The 15,142-nt window shown below is 35.0% G+C and overlaps 1 protein-coding gene across 1 annotated transcript in view; it reads left to right on the forward strand.

Moving 5' to 3' along the window:
* The window catches only part of SIRT1 (sirtuin 1), a 32,680-nt gene that overhangs the window by 777 nt on the left and 16,761 nt on the right, over positions 1–15,142 (forward strand). Inside the window, 5 exon segments of the mRNA XM_034662598.1 lie at positions 1,331–1,447; positions 4,966–5,207; positions 6,452–6,604; positions 13,751–13,898; positions 14,842–14,921. Of these exon segments, the coding sequence (XP_034518489.1) occupies positions 1,331–1,447; positions 4,966–5,207; positions 6,452–6,604; positions 13,751–13,898; positions 14,842–14,921 (740 nt within the window).

Consider the following 15,142-nt stretch of genomic DNA (forward strand, 5'->3'; position numbering starts at 1 on the left):
CGCCGGGCGGGGAAGCTCCCGCAGTTGGTTTTAAAGTTTCTCTCTCCTACTCTCTTTAGCATATTGCTTTGGCTAAACATCTCTCGCTTTTCCACACCCCTTCCCTGCACAGTTAAACCTGCAACTTTTGCCAGTCCTTTGCATCAACCTTTTGCAGTTTTTGCAAATTGACACACTTGTGCTATTCGTGGGTTGTTTTTTGTGGGTTTTTTTTTTTTTGAGGATTTTTATTTTTAAACTTGTTTTTTAAATTTTAAGGAGCAAAGCTGTTTCTAAAGTCATAGCCTGCAAAATTTGAAAAGCATAGCTTTTTCTAAAAGACATTACCGTTCTTTGGTGCAATTAATGCTGGGTATGGAGTATGATAGGACTTTAAGACTATTTAATATAAGTAGTACTTTTTTTTTCTTTTTTCTTCTTTTCTAATAATGAACTTAGAATGTTTTTTAGATTAGGTGTAATTTTGTGTGCGTGTGCATATCTGTAACCCTGAACCACGCATTGACATTTTTCTGATAACGCTAAAACAGATGTTAGTTGTGTGTCATGTTATCTTTGAGGGTTTTCATATTTTCGGTCTGAGGAGTTTCTGTCGTGGATGGATGTTCGTCTTTATCAGTAAATTCAGTCAGTGGACCATTTGACCATACATGTGCAGTAAGGTCTAGATTAGTAAATCGACCCTCGATTTGAATAAAGTTTGATATGGGAAACGAATAACGCAAGTATATCTTTGTTTAGTATTATGTAAGAGGACACTGTCATAGTTAATGTTTGATTTGTTAAATTTTTTAAAAAATATTTTATTTATTTATTTGACAGAGACAGCCAGTGAGAGAGGGAGCACAAGCAGGGGGAGTGGGAGAGGAAGAAGCAGGCTCCCAGCGGAGCAGGGAGCCTGATGCGGGGCTCGATCCCAGGACTGGAATCACGCATGCCCTGAGCCGAAGGCAGGCGCTTAGACTGAGCCGCCCAGGCACCCCTGATTTGTTAAATTTTTGACAAGTTTCATGAATTCCTATTACTTGTGATCAATAAGTTCAGTGTAACGAGATTAGTACTTTTTTGTGTTTTGATTAAGTATAATTATTTCTAGATTTTGATGAACTGAAAGTTAAGATTCTGCATAGAATCCATAAAGATGAGGATATACTGCTCCTATGAATGGTGCAAGCTAACCCAGGAGGCATTTTTTTTAACTTAGGCACTATCAGTGAATGTTCAGTGGTTTATTCAGTGAAAATCATTGCATCATAACTGCTACAGATCTTCATACATTTTAGGTGCAGATTGTTTCAGTAGCCTTGAGTTACTTTGGGTTCTTTTGCAGATGACCTTCTGTTTGATGATGAAATAATCACCAATGGTTTTCATTCCTGTGAAAGTGATGAGGATGATAGAGCCTCACATGCAAGCTCTAGTGACTGGACTCCAAGGCCACGGATAGGTATGGTTTCAGAGCTTTAGAGAATGTCTTCTTTATATATTTTTTAATGTCAACTAAAACTGCAGTTTTCTATACCCTTATAACCTGGTGATGAGGTTCTTAGGTGCTTCTTGAGATTTAGTGTCAGCTTATGTTTCTAGGGAGTGTTTCTAGGGAAAGTCTAGTGCTTTGTTCTGTTTTTGTTTTTATAAACAGCTTAATAAGTTCATGGAAGCTGGAATCTGGTATTTCTCAGTCAGTCCTTCTCACTCCAGTTCTTTTCACTTGTACCCCTCTGTGTGGAGTGTTTTTTCTCCAGTTAAAGTATCTTGCTCTTTCTCAATTCAAATCTGTTGTTCTTCTTTTTTTTTTTTTTAAAGATTTTATTTATTTATTTGCTGGAGAGACACAGGCAGCGAGAGAGGGAACACAAGCAGGGGGAGTGGGAGAGGAAGAAGCAGGCTTATAGCGGAGGAGCCTGATGTGGGGCTCGATCCCAGAACGCCAGGATCAATGCCTTGAGCCGAAGGCAGATGCTTAATGACTGAGCCACCCAGGTGCCCCTTCTTTTTTTTTTTTTCCTTAACACTTACCATTTCTTATAAGCTCTGTATCTAACTTTTTATTTCCTGTACTAGAATACAAACCCCATGGGGGTAGGGATTTTTGACTGTGTGGTATAGTGTTTTGTGGGTGCCTGGAAAAGTGCCTGGCACACAGTTTGTGCTCAGTAAATATTAAGTATGTGGATGAAATGGGAAGGTATTTTGACTTTGAGAAAACTATCAGATTTTTATAGCAAAGTATAACATGACCATCTTGAAAATGGTCCTTTTTTTTAAAAATGTGTTCTCATTCTTTCAAACGTGTCTTGACTCTTAAAACAGTGGTGATTAGTTCCTTTTTAGTGTCTGTAATGTTCACTCAGTTTTTGTTTTTCTCAAACTAGGAAACTAAGAAATTTCAGGGTAAAAATTATTAATATTCAAAACATCAATATGTCATTTGGGGAGATTGGTTACGATCAAATTGAAGATTATTACTGGAAAATTTTAAAGAGATAGTAATTAAGTATAGATTTCCTGTGGGCTTTCGGGACTGGTATCTTTCCTTTATTGATCTGTAGAACTCTTTTGTACATATTTCTGTTATTATTACTGTGTATTCTTCTAGATCTGAGCCATAAAAATCTAATTCTGGTATTTTTTTTCTTTTTTTTTATTTTATTCAATATTGCACAAGAGGTTCTAGCCTCTACAATAGGCAAGAAAAGTAAAAGGAATCTGTATTAGAAAGGCAGATATAAAGCTGTTGTTATTTGCAGTAGACAAGATTATGTAAGTAGAAGTTTGATAGAAATGTCAAAAAAAACTGCTAGAATTAAATGATTAGACCGAAGTTATATGATACATGATCGTTACTTAAAACTCAGCTGTATTTCTGTATATAAGCAACAATCAGAATTTGAAATTTAAAAGTTGATATCATTGACCCTTTTATCATTCTATAATGACCTTCCTTTTCCCTCAAAATCACTTTTTCTCTTAGAAAAATCATTTAAGAAACCTATACTGTGTATAGATTGACTTCAAAGGGGCAAGAATGATTGCAGTAGTCATGATACAAGACGTGATTTTGGGTTAAACCAGGATGACAGCAATAAAGAAATAGAGAAAAAGTAGTTTTAAAATTAAATTTTGAGGTAAAATTGGCAAATTTATTGAATGCCAGTCATTTTATTTGTATCTTATTGATCTCTAATTTTTCATGTCTTTTTAATTTAAAAAGTTATTTCAGGTTAAAAAAGAGTGTATCCTTGAGAAAGAGGAGATATAACTCAATTTGCAGAGTAACAGCAAACGCTATTAGAGAATCTTAAGTTTTTTTGTTTTTGTTTTTTTTTTTTTTAAATCAGAGAGAGCGTGCGTGTATACACAAACACAAGCAGGAGGAGAGGCAGGCAGAGGGAGAGGCAGGCTCCCTGCTGAACAAGGAGCCCAATGCAGGAAGATGCAGGAGTTGATCCCAGAACCCTGGGATCATGACCTGAGCTGAAGGCAGCCACTTAACCAGCTGAGCCACCCAGGCGTCCCAGAGAATCTAAGATTTTTAGAAACTGCAAATAGTGCTTCGGTCAAGATTACCATCGATGCATAGCCTTTGGATTTGTGTTAAGATAATTTTATAGTACATCTTTCAAAAGATTTTTACAAAGAGTAAGGGCAATACTTCATTTTGTCACCTCTAGGAAGGAGATGTACTCCCCTCTGTCGAGGCAGGGTGGTGAGAAGGTCTTAACAGCACCAATAAAAACATAAGTTTGGTTTTGTTTTGTTAAAAAAAAATTGGTAGTTGGGGCGCCTGGGTGGCTCAGTCGTTAAGCGTCTGCCTTCGGCTCGGGGTGTGATTCCGGCGTTCTGGGATGGAGCCCCATGTCGGACTCTTTTGCTGGGAGCCTGCTTCTTCCTCTACCACTCCCCTTGCTGGTGTTCCCTCTCTCGCTGGCTGTCTCTCTCTCTCTCAAATAAATCTTTAAAAAAAAAAAATTGGTAGTTAATTTTGACCTTTTTTTTTTTAAATTAATTTGACTCTTAAAATACATAGTATTTCATAGTTTGAGATAGCTCAACTCTTGTTTTTTTTTTAATTTGTGATTTAACGTCTTTCCTTGGCTTTTCTTCAAATGATGGTGCTCAAAATGATAAAAACAAAAAAACGTGAAAGAAATTGCAGAAGTAGAAGCATTTGCTTTGGAAACAGAATTAGAGCAAGGAATTTGGCATGCAACTCTAGGTGTGCATTCTGGCTTTGCCACTTAATAACTGGGTAGTTTTGGGCAAACTATTTTACCTCTCTCAGTGTCAGTTTTATCATTTATTAAGCATATTTCAGGGAAGACTTATGTGAATTAATAACTGGCAGTTCCTGACTTTACTTAGTAAATGAAGGTAATTATTATTAGCAATTGACCAATTAATATTGATAGTCTATTGATCCACACCAGCTTAATGTACTAAATTCTGAAGTCTCACATGACAAAAGAGTTTTTTGAAAGAGAAAATAATCAATGATCTGAAGAGTGAATTTTGATTTTATTCTTAGAAACAGGAGAGAAAAGACTGGATTTAAGAGCCCTAAGAGCAGGCACATCTCTTGATTTGATCTCTTTAATCTTACTGGGAAAGAGCCCTAGTTCTAAAGAATGAAATATCTTTATGTTGCATTTTTTTTTATAGACTTTATTTATTCGACAGAGATAGAGACAGCCAGCGAGAGAGGGAACACAAGCAAAGGGAGTGGGAGAGGAAGAAGCAGGCTCCCAGCGGAGGAGCCTGATGTGGGGCTCGATCCCAGAACGCCGGGATCATGCCCTGAGCCGAAGGCAGCCGCTTAACCGCTGCGCCACCCAGGCGCCCCATATATTGCATTTTCTTACTTTGCAAAAAAACTTTGAAGATTGCTAATTCATTACTTTAGAGAATGAGATTTTGAATTTCTTGGAGGTGGATTAGATCTAATTCTTTTCCTTCTTGATGTAGGTCCATATACTTTTGTTCAGCAACATCTCATGATTGGCACAGATCCTCGAACAATTCTTAAAGATTTACTACCAGAAACAATTCCTCCACCTGAATTGGATGATATGACACTGTGGCAGATTGTTATTAATATCCTTTCAGAACCACCAAAAAGGAAAAAAAGAAAAGATATTAATACAATTGAAGATGCTGTGAAATTACTGCAAGAGTGCAAAAAAATAATAGTTCTAACTGGAGCTGGGGTATGTAAGATGTATAAAACATTAGTAAAAGAGGGGAATGGTGTGTGATTTTTTCTTAGGCCTTTTCCAATTAGGAAACATTTTTTGTGTAGAAGAATTTATCCTAACATACCGGGAATTTGTGTTTGGAAACTGCTATATAAAAAGTGCTGTAGCAGTTGTTAAAGGTTCATTTCTTAAAAAACCTCTCCAACAACTGTAGAGAAGATTTCTGTTTGTAACACAGTAAATGCTGTTAAGGCAAGGTTTTTACTCAATTATATTATACTACAGCTCCTTAAGGAGATGCAGGGAATGCTGTTTGCATTAAAGTGTGTCAGGGTCTGTTGGGAAAATTGGGTCTTTATTCCATCTTTATGGTGAAACCAGGAACCTAATTGGTATTCACAGGTAAATAACTTAGTATTGGGAATGCAACAGGTTCCTACCTCCCGTCCATTTTAATTTAAGGTGATGTGATTGTGGTGGCTTGACATGTTGCATTTGCCCCACTTTGGGTTCCCACTTAATTAGCTACTTAAGGCTATTGTGTGTTGAAAACAGTGTTACATGTTAGTGTCATAGGGCAACTGTTGGAGTAAAATGGAGTCCTGCTTTTTGCCATTTTAAGTCAGAGTGCTATTTAATCATAAATGATTATCAAGAATAGTTTGCTTTGTTCCCAGATGTGATTTAGACAAGTTAGTTTTACTCTGAAGTTAGAGTGGAGTCAGCTGATAAAATTGTGAAACAAAAAGTTAATTTCTGAAATTCCTTTTTGAAATATCAGTTAAGAATTAAAATATATGATAGAATTTTTAAAGAAAATACAGGAATTTAATATTCTTGAAATAGTAGAACCCTGACCAGATGACAGTTTTGTTTTTTCAAATACCTGACTGACAGGAAATCTTGCCTGCATTGTAGTTAAAATAATTTGAAATGGTTTACTCTGTTCTCAAATTGCAGTTGCTTTAATTTGTTGGTTAAATGTTTAAAGGTTTGAAATTAGCCTGAAAAAAAAATTAGCCTGACTTAAAGTTCCTTTCCCCATTATGAATGGAAAATGTGATTTCATTATACCGGGTGTTTTGGTGTGTTTGTTTTATTTGAATTTGAAATAAGAGTAGGGCAGTATTTTTGTTCCCCAAAATAAATTTTAAAGTAAAATATTTTCAACTCTTCCCTAATTATATGATGAACTAATAATTATAAACGTAGAGATAGAAGATTTAATTGTACAAATTATGCCATGCATATTTCAGGTTTCTGTTTCTTGTGGAATACCTGACTTCAGGTCAAGAGATGGTATTTATGCTCGCCTTGCAATAGACTTTCCAGACCTTCCAGATCCTCAAGCAATGTTTGATATTGAATATTTCAGAAAAGATCCAAGACCATTCTTCAAGTTTGCAAAGGTACTATGAAGTCTTCCAGTTGTTCTTTGGCCTTTTCTCATGAAAATGTATTTTATTAACATTAAGGCTTAAATATACCATTCATTGTCTAGTAAATTGGGTACTAGGACTGTGGTAGAGTGAGATCACTGAAATAGTTATTTCAGTCAGAATTTTTTTCTCAGAAGGGGTACTATCATTTACTTTTCATTTTAAGATTGGGTTTATTTTTAAAGAGACCTTCATATTTTTCAAGTTTGCATTTTAGTAATGGCCTTTATATTGTTCAGGCTATTTTAGAGGTTAGTAGACCATATGAAGGTAACATCACTGTTTTGATTTTTAATATTTTTTATGGGTCATAAAGATTGTAATCTCTGCTTTGGTATGTTTTATAGTAGCTAGAGTTTAACACATGAGGATGTGCCTCAAAAATCTGTGATTAGGGATGAAGATTCTTAGGTTGCATTTTAGTCAAGTTTGCTTTATTTTGCTCTAGAGTCTCTAGAGCTGCCCTGTCTTAATTCAGATCCTCTAGCTACATGGGGCTGTTGAGTACCTAAGTGTGCCGAGATGTGGTGTAAGTGTGGAAGACGTACCAGATTTTGGAAATATAGTATGGAAAAAATAGAAAATAATATCATTATATATTTACAGATACTGATTATATGTAGAAATAATAATGCTTTTGATTTTGGGTCAAAAATTATGGTAATTTCATGCTTTTAATGTGGTTACTAGGAAATCTAAATTGTGTACATGGCTCACGTATTTCTATTGGGCAGCTCTCCTATAAAGTTTGAGATTAAATTATACCATGCCCAGGAGAGTTTAGTCATTAGAAAACTTTTATTTTCTTATTCTATAGTGCAGTCTTATGGAAAGAAATTGTAAAAATGTTATTGCTAAACTTCAGGATATTTGTTAAGGGTCTTTGTATTATTGATTAGTTTTTCATAAATCTAGAAATTAAATGAACCTAATTTTAATTAAAGAGTGCTACTTTCAAACCATATGATCTATTTATATAACTCAGAAAAGCTCTAGCATTCCACTGCTAGTGGTACTACTGCATGATTTTGAAGAACAATGAAATATCAATTATAGGTTTCTTGAATTGGACCTAAGACACTCACATTATAATAGCTCTAGTTAGCAGAAATCAACACTTAGAGGTCTAGCAAGTAACTAGAAATTACTTTATCTTATATTTGATGATAGAAGTTGATTCACTGGTACATTTTATAATGCTCACTGGATTTTTGTTGTAAATTCTGTGTTCTGAGAGAAACACATTGCCCAGACTAACTTGTCAGCTTTTTCTCCCCCATCTTAAGTATATATTAAATTGCTTAGTAAAGTAGTAACCTGACACTTAGAAAAATGTGGTAACTGAGAATTAAAATAGCAAGGGTGTAAGAAACTTTAGTTGTCTGATGTGCAAACTGGGTACTCAGTTTTAGCTTACACTAGCTTTGATACGTAAGAATCTGAGGAAGCAATTCAGAATTACTCTGCTAAATACAAATTATAGGAACTTTAAAAAATGCACTTAACAGAAATCTAGACCATGCATAAGAGAAAATAAGTGAGTTATGGTAAAAATGGCACACTGTTAATGTGTCACGATGTTTTTAATCACTTGTGTACATCTTTCATGCCACCTGGGAGAAAAGTTTGGAGGGGCAGCATTCTTTTCTTCTATAAAAGTATTAAGAATTTATGTGTATTTTTTTAGTTAATAAATTGAAAAAAATAAGTTTTGCTGTTTATAAAGTGCATCCTTTTTCAGTTTTGTTTATGTAAGTTTAATTCTGCCTGATTGCTTTGAGTTTTAATTTAAGTTACGATAAGAGCCAAATATATTAACCTTTGTAACTGCGCCTCATATAGAATTGTTATACTTTAACTCTCACGTTAGGAACTGCCTAACCAAATGCTTTTAGTTGCTGAGGTAGCCCTTAAAATTGATAGTAATGGTAACAGACTGAGATTTTGGCCTAAAAATGAATAAGAAAAAGCTTAAGGGGGAAATAAGTAAGGACAAAGAATGAAAGATCATACACAGAAATGGTGGGTGGGGAGGATATGTAAATATTACACAGTATTTTATTAGAGTCTTTAAATATTACGTAAAGAAAATACTCATAACCTAAAATTTTTTATCAGTTTCTTTATCTGGGCAGAAAGTTTTATAAAGATGGCTTTTGATTTTAGTCTGTTATGAGGAAGTGAATTTAATATAACTCCATGAAAAGAGTAATATTACTGGTGAAATTTAGACATTTCAGAAGGAAGGAATTCTATACATGTATTGAGGCAACAGTTGTATATAATTATTGAGAAGAAACAGGTTTCATTTAGATGGGAAATTCCAACTGGCTCAGTAGAGCAGTTTCTCAACCTATTGACATTTTGGGGTGGATAATTCTTTCCTGTCAGGAACTGTCCTGTGCATTGTAGGATATCTAGCAACATCCCTGGCCTTCTCCCACTAATGCTATTAATAACACTCTCACTCCCAGTCATGACAATCAGAAATGCCTCCAGACATTGCCAAATGTCCTGTAAAATTGCTCCCTGTTTGACCATCACTGTATTACAGTGTACCTATCTGTGGGTATCTCTTTGAATTCTTGTATATAAGAACAATTAAGCCCAACGTTAACGCTGCATAGCCGTGTTCTGAACGATTATCCTCATGCATAGTAAGGGTTTGGATTGATAATGAGTTGTAGTCATGGTTCTTAGGAGTCTAAAATAATTTAATGATACTGTTAAAAATGAGGGGCTGTATTAAGAGTCAAGGTGAAACTGAAGATATGTAAATAACTTTTTTTTTGTTGTTGTTAAAAAGTACTGTGTTCAGAGAGTATAGATGCTATCCCATATTGAATTCAGTGAATACCCTTTGCCGTAAAGTGATTAAAAGTCAAAAAGTAGAGGGGGAATATGAACTGAATTTTTATGAACTTAATTCCAAACATCTTTATATATTTAGTAAATGATCACTTTATTGATAATGGGCAAACATACCAGATTCTGTAGTTACAAAGTTAAACTCTTAAAACCAGCTCATCACCTAAAATTCAAAAAATGCCAGCCACCAAAAAAAGAAGAAAGCCACAGTCCCATTCATCTGAAGACAATGTTAGTACCTATGTGTATATAGGTCACATGTGTATATAAAGGCACCTATAGTTTTATACCGGAATGTATTTTTTTTTTGTTTTATTTATTGAATGTATATTTTTATCATAAAAATGGGCTGTTTTGCCTGCTGCTTTGGGTTTGTAGTCTTATGTATTTAATTAATTTTTTCTTTCAGATATTTGAATACTTTATAACGGTCGTAATGTTCATCCACTGGTGTACTGTAATACCATAAGTGTACATTTCAGGTGTTTCCTACTTTCTTTTATTGTAAATAGTGTTGCTATGATTGTCTTTTTGGTGTGTTCCCAGTGTTTTTAGGATAAATTCCTGAAAGTGCAATTGCTAAGGTTCATGATATATTTTGTCTCATTTCTACCTGGAAAGGTGAATAAAATATACTCCTATCAGAAGCGTATTAGAAGGCTGATTTAGCATGCCCCTGCCCCCTACACACCTAAAAACCCCTCCACAGTACACTATTAGCATTAAAATACTTGGTGAAAAATCACATGCACGCGTGTGCACGTTGTATATGTGGTTTAAAAAATTTTTAACAGTACAAAACATATGAGTTGGTTTCCCCCTTCAGTCTTCTCTACCTCCAATCTCTTCAGAGTTTTACCGTGGTATAAGATGTTTTCTTGGGTATCCTTCCAGGAAAAAGAATGAGTAAACTTGTTTGTGTATATAGGATAGGGGCATTACTGTAAGTTTTCAATATTTTAAAAAAATTACCAACAGAATCACACACACCGTTTTCTCTACCTTGCTTTTTTCCCTACTTAATCTTGGAAATAGTTTCATAATGGCATTTGACAGATACACGTCATTTTTAAGAAAAGGCTGCATAATATTATAGTTAGACCACAACATATTTATTTAATCAGTCTCCTATTAATGGATACCTAGAGTTGTTCTTAAGGCAGTTAAAGCTATCAGTTCAATAGATAAAAATCAGCATCTTCTCATCATAATAGTGTTTTGTTTTTATTAGCGTGGATGACTGCTTTTTCTACTGGCTGTGTGTATATGTTTGAATTGCCTATTTGTTCTTAGCTTTTTTTCCCCATTGGGATGCTTTTCTTTCTCATACTGATTTGTGGAGACATGATGCGTTCTTGAAGAGTGTTTTTAAGTTACATGGTGATTGGAATTCAGACTTGCAGCAGTCCCTTGAAGATATGCAAAATGAAATGTATTCACCAAACTAGTTTTACTAGCTAGCTTGCAATACCTAAATGGTGGTGCTTATTAGATTAAAAGAGAAATAGGAAACTTGATGTTGAATGATCAAAAATTGAAAAGGCAGCATAGTGATTAAGAGCCACAGGTTGGTGTCAGAACTGGATTTGAATGACAGCTTTGCTAGTTGCTCTTGTGACTTTTGGCAAGTTATTTCTGTGCTTTAGTTTTTTTTTTCATCTGCAAAATGGGGATATATATATCTACAATAGAGTCAGCAAATCTTTTCGGTATAGGGCCACATAGTAAATGTGCTTTTCTTTGTGGACCATATAGGAACTCTGTCATATTTTATTACCTTTGCAACCTTTAAATGGTTTTTTTGGGGGGGGGATTTTATTTATTTATTTGTCAGAGAGAGCACACATGCACAAGCAGGGAGAATGGCAGAGGGAGAGGGAGAAGCAGGCTCCCCAACTACAGGAATTGATTTGTAACTTCAAAGGCTAAACTACCCTGAACTGTTGTGGATTGGACATGAAGGGAGACTGGAATGTAGAACTGATTCTACTGTCCCCCACGTCTTTAAGCCTCTTACCTTCCCCTTTAAAAAGGGAATGGGGAGGGGCACCTGGCTGGCTTGGTAGAGCATGCAACTCCATCTCAGGGTTATGAGTTCAAGTCACGTATTGGGCATGGAGCCTACTTTAAAAAGAAATGTGAGTGCGCGCACACAGACGCGCACGCACACACACACACGTGTGTGTGTGTGTGTGTGTGTGTGTATGTATATATATATATGGAATGGGGGATGATAAGACACAGAAAAGTTCATTCCAGGAGGGTAGAGTCTTGGTACTCTTGCTCCCCAAACCTGCTCTGGAGGTAGTCATTTGTTCATGTTAGGAGTTTGGCATGCTGTTCTCACATTCCTTATTAGAACCTATTTATCTGTAGCCTAGCATATTGTAATATTTGTTGTAAAAATACATTTTTTTATAAAAACTTTGAATAGCCATTTCCAGAGAGAGCTTAGTAAATAATTGTGATGATTAATCCTTTAAATGTACTAGAACAAAGCATTCTGGGGAGAAAACAGTGGTTAGTATAGCATGATGTAGTGGTTTAAAACATAATGTAGCTTTTGGTTTTCTATAAACATAGCTTTAATAAGCCCTTCACTTGTTAGTTCTTTCTATATGCATTGTCTGTTTCTTTTTTTTTTTTTTCTTTTAAAGATTTTATTTATTTATTTGACAGAGACAGCCAGCGAGAGAGGGAACACAAGCGGGAGGGCGGGTGGGAGAGGAAGAGGCAGGCTTCCAGTGGAGGAGCCTGATGTGGGGCTCGATCCCAGATTGCTGGGATCACGCCCTGAGCCAAAGGCAGACGCTTAACGACTGAGCCACCCAGGCGCCCCTGTCTGTTTCTTAAATTACAAAGGTGTCAGTGAAATTCATGATAAAAATTTGAGTGTGAGGCAAAATTTTTGGATTTTTGTATAACATTTTCAGTAGCATATGAACAAGTATGTGGGTAGTTATGAGATTTGCTTATTATTTTTACCTAAAAGGATCCCTGTAGAGAGTTTCTTAAAATTTGAAATATTAAATAGGTTAATAGTAAAGTCATTTATAATCTTACTAAACTTTTTTGTATAATGTCAGAAGTTGAAAGTTTCCCCACCTCTCTTAATAGCTTGTTTGTATCCTTGATGTTTATATGAACGTATCTATATACATGTGCATATAATTTCCATTTTTGCTTAATAACAAAACAACAAAAACAAAACTCTACACACTGGTGACTAACTTGCTTTTTTTCACATGTCATTGGACCATTTTCCAGGTCAGTACATCTAGACCTCTCACATTCATTTTAATGGCTGCATACTCCACTATTATGGATGTACTGTATTTCTACAACCGGTCCCCTACTGACAGACATACAGTTGTGTCTGATTTTTGCTAGCATTGTAATAGGTTAGAATCTGTAATGAATGGTAAGGAAGTAGGTAGCATTACTACTTCAAAGAAAAAAGTAGAGAAGAAACTTCCTTTGCCATAGTCACTTACTAAATGAAATTTAATAAAAAACACTGTCAAAAGTTGAGAGGACCAAAATTGATACTTTTTCTCTGATCTTTTTGCCATGTGTATATCTGAATTCTTTGTTTTTAAAGAAGAAACAGCATTGAAGCATTATTTGGGGGGAAAAACACACACACAAAATCCAGCAACTCAGCATTCATGAGCAACTCTATACTATACCAGTATGTGCCTGTGCAGTGGAAGGAAAACAATTTTGGTAAGGAATTAAAACTTTAGCTTTAAACTTCCAACAGGTTGATATTTATAATGAATGATGAATAAACAACTTTTAATATTGTATTGACAGTGCCTTTAAGTTTTTTAAAGAAGTCACCATATCTTTGATATCTTTAATTTCAACTTAAACTTTTCTTTTTCCTTAAAAAAACAAAAACAAAAACCCTGAATTTGCAGCCAACAAAAAATTAGATATATTCTCAGGTGTGTATTTCTTCTGACTTTTATTAAAGTATCTGTTAACATTTATTAGAGATGCTTATGGGTTGACTTTTTCCTTCAAGGGGCAAGTTCACTAATTGCTGAGTTTTATACATATTACAGCAGCAATCCTTTTGTAGGTGTGTGTTGCAACCATCTAGATGCTTTGAAATGCTCATGTATTTTTTAATTTATTTATACATGGGGGACTATCATTGGTAGTTTTTTGGTTAAACCTAAACGTGACATGTGTTATACTTATTTCTTTACTGTAATCTTTTTTTGCCTTTGCATTGTATAGGAAATATATCCTGGACAGTTCCAACCATCTCTCTGTCACAAATTCATAGCCTTGTCAGATAAAGAAGGAAAACTGCTTCGGAACTATACTCAGAACATAGATACACTGGAACAGGTTGCAGGAATCCAAAGGATAATTCAATGTCATGGTTAGTAAACTTCAGAATTGTTTTCTGTTATTTTATTAGTTTTATAGGAAAAAATAGGATTAGAAAGTAGGCTGCTGTCCAGAAATGGAGATTAAGCCTTTTTATTTAGTCATGTTATCTGATCAGTTGTAGATAAATTTTGAAAAAGTAGAATGCAAAAAAATTAAACCAGAATTATTGGCCTTGATACTTAATTGTACAAAACATCAGATTAATGTCCTGTTGTGTTTCAAAAGGTGTTAGCCGTTGTAGTCCATTAAATTCTCCTAAATAACGTTTGATTACAAAAGTAATATTTGTCATATAAGAAAAATATGACTTCTTTAGTTTATGAAACCAAAGGAAACTGGTAGTTCATTCAGATGTGTAGAATTTAGAAATTTGGAAGACCTTTAATCTAAAACAACAAGTAGGTGCAGACCATTTTCTTAAGGTATCTAAACTGTTTTGGGGGTGCCTGGATAGCTCAGTTGGTTAAGCGTCCACCTTTGGCTAAGGTCGTGATCCCAGGGTCCTGAGATCGAGCCCTGCATCGGCCTCCCTGGTCAGCGGGGAGCCTGCTTCTCCCCCTGCTTGTGCTTTCTCCATCTCTCTCTCAAATGGATGAATAAAATCTAAAAAACAAAACTTTTTGTTGTATAACTGTTAATTAAGCTACGGTCACACAATTATAACCTTCCAACTCTGTAGAGTTTTAGCTCTGGAGGAATTGGTTTATTTTATTGAAAAGAATAGCTTTAGGAAGTGTCACTGTGTGAACATCTCAATAATTGAGGATTGGATTCTGTCTTTATTATATATAAGTATTTTAATTATTCATCCCTGAGAACCCCCTGTGGAGTCTTAATTCTCTTTTCTGGTGTCAGACTTTATAATTTTTGTGGTATGTTTAAAGAAATGGAAACATTCCTTTAATAATGCATGTTTGTATTTGTTTTATTAGGTTCCTTTGCAACAGCATCTTGTCTGATTTGTAAATACAAAGTAGACTGTGAAGCTGTACGAGGAGATATTTTTAATCAGGTAATTTATCACCCATATTTTAGGAATTGTGCATGTCTCTGATCTGTTTCTTCTTTTGCCTCCAAAGTCTTATCTTTTTTTTTAATTAAAAAAATTTTTTTAAATGAACATATATTATTTGTTTCAGGGGTACAGGTCTGTGATCACGAGTCTTACACAATTAACAGTGCTGACCATAGCACATACCGTCTCCAATGTCCATTACCCAGCCACCTCATCCC

Source organism: Ailuropoda melanoleuca, chromosome 6, assembly GCF_002007445.2.
Source record: "Ailuropoda melanoleuca isolate Jingjing chromosome 6, ASM200744v2, whole genome shotgun sequence".
NCBI lineage: Eukaryota > Metazoa > Chordata > Mammalia > Carnivora > Ursidae > Ailuropoda > Ailuropoda melanoleuca.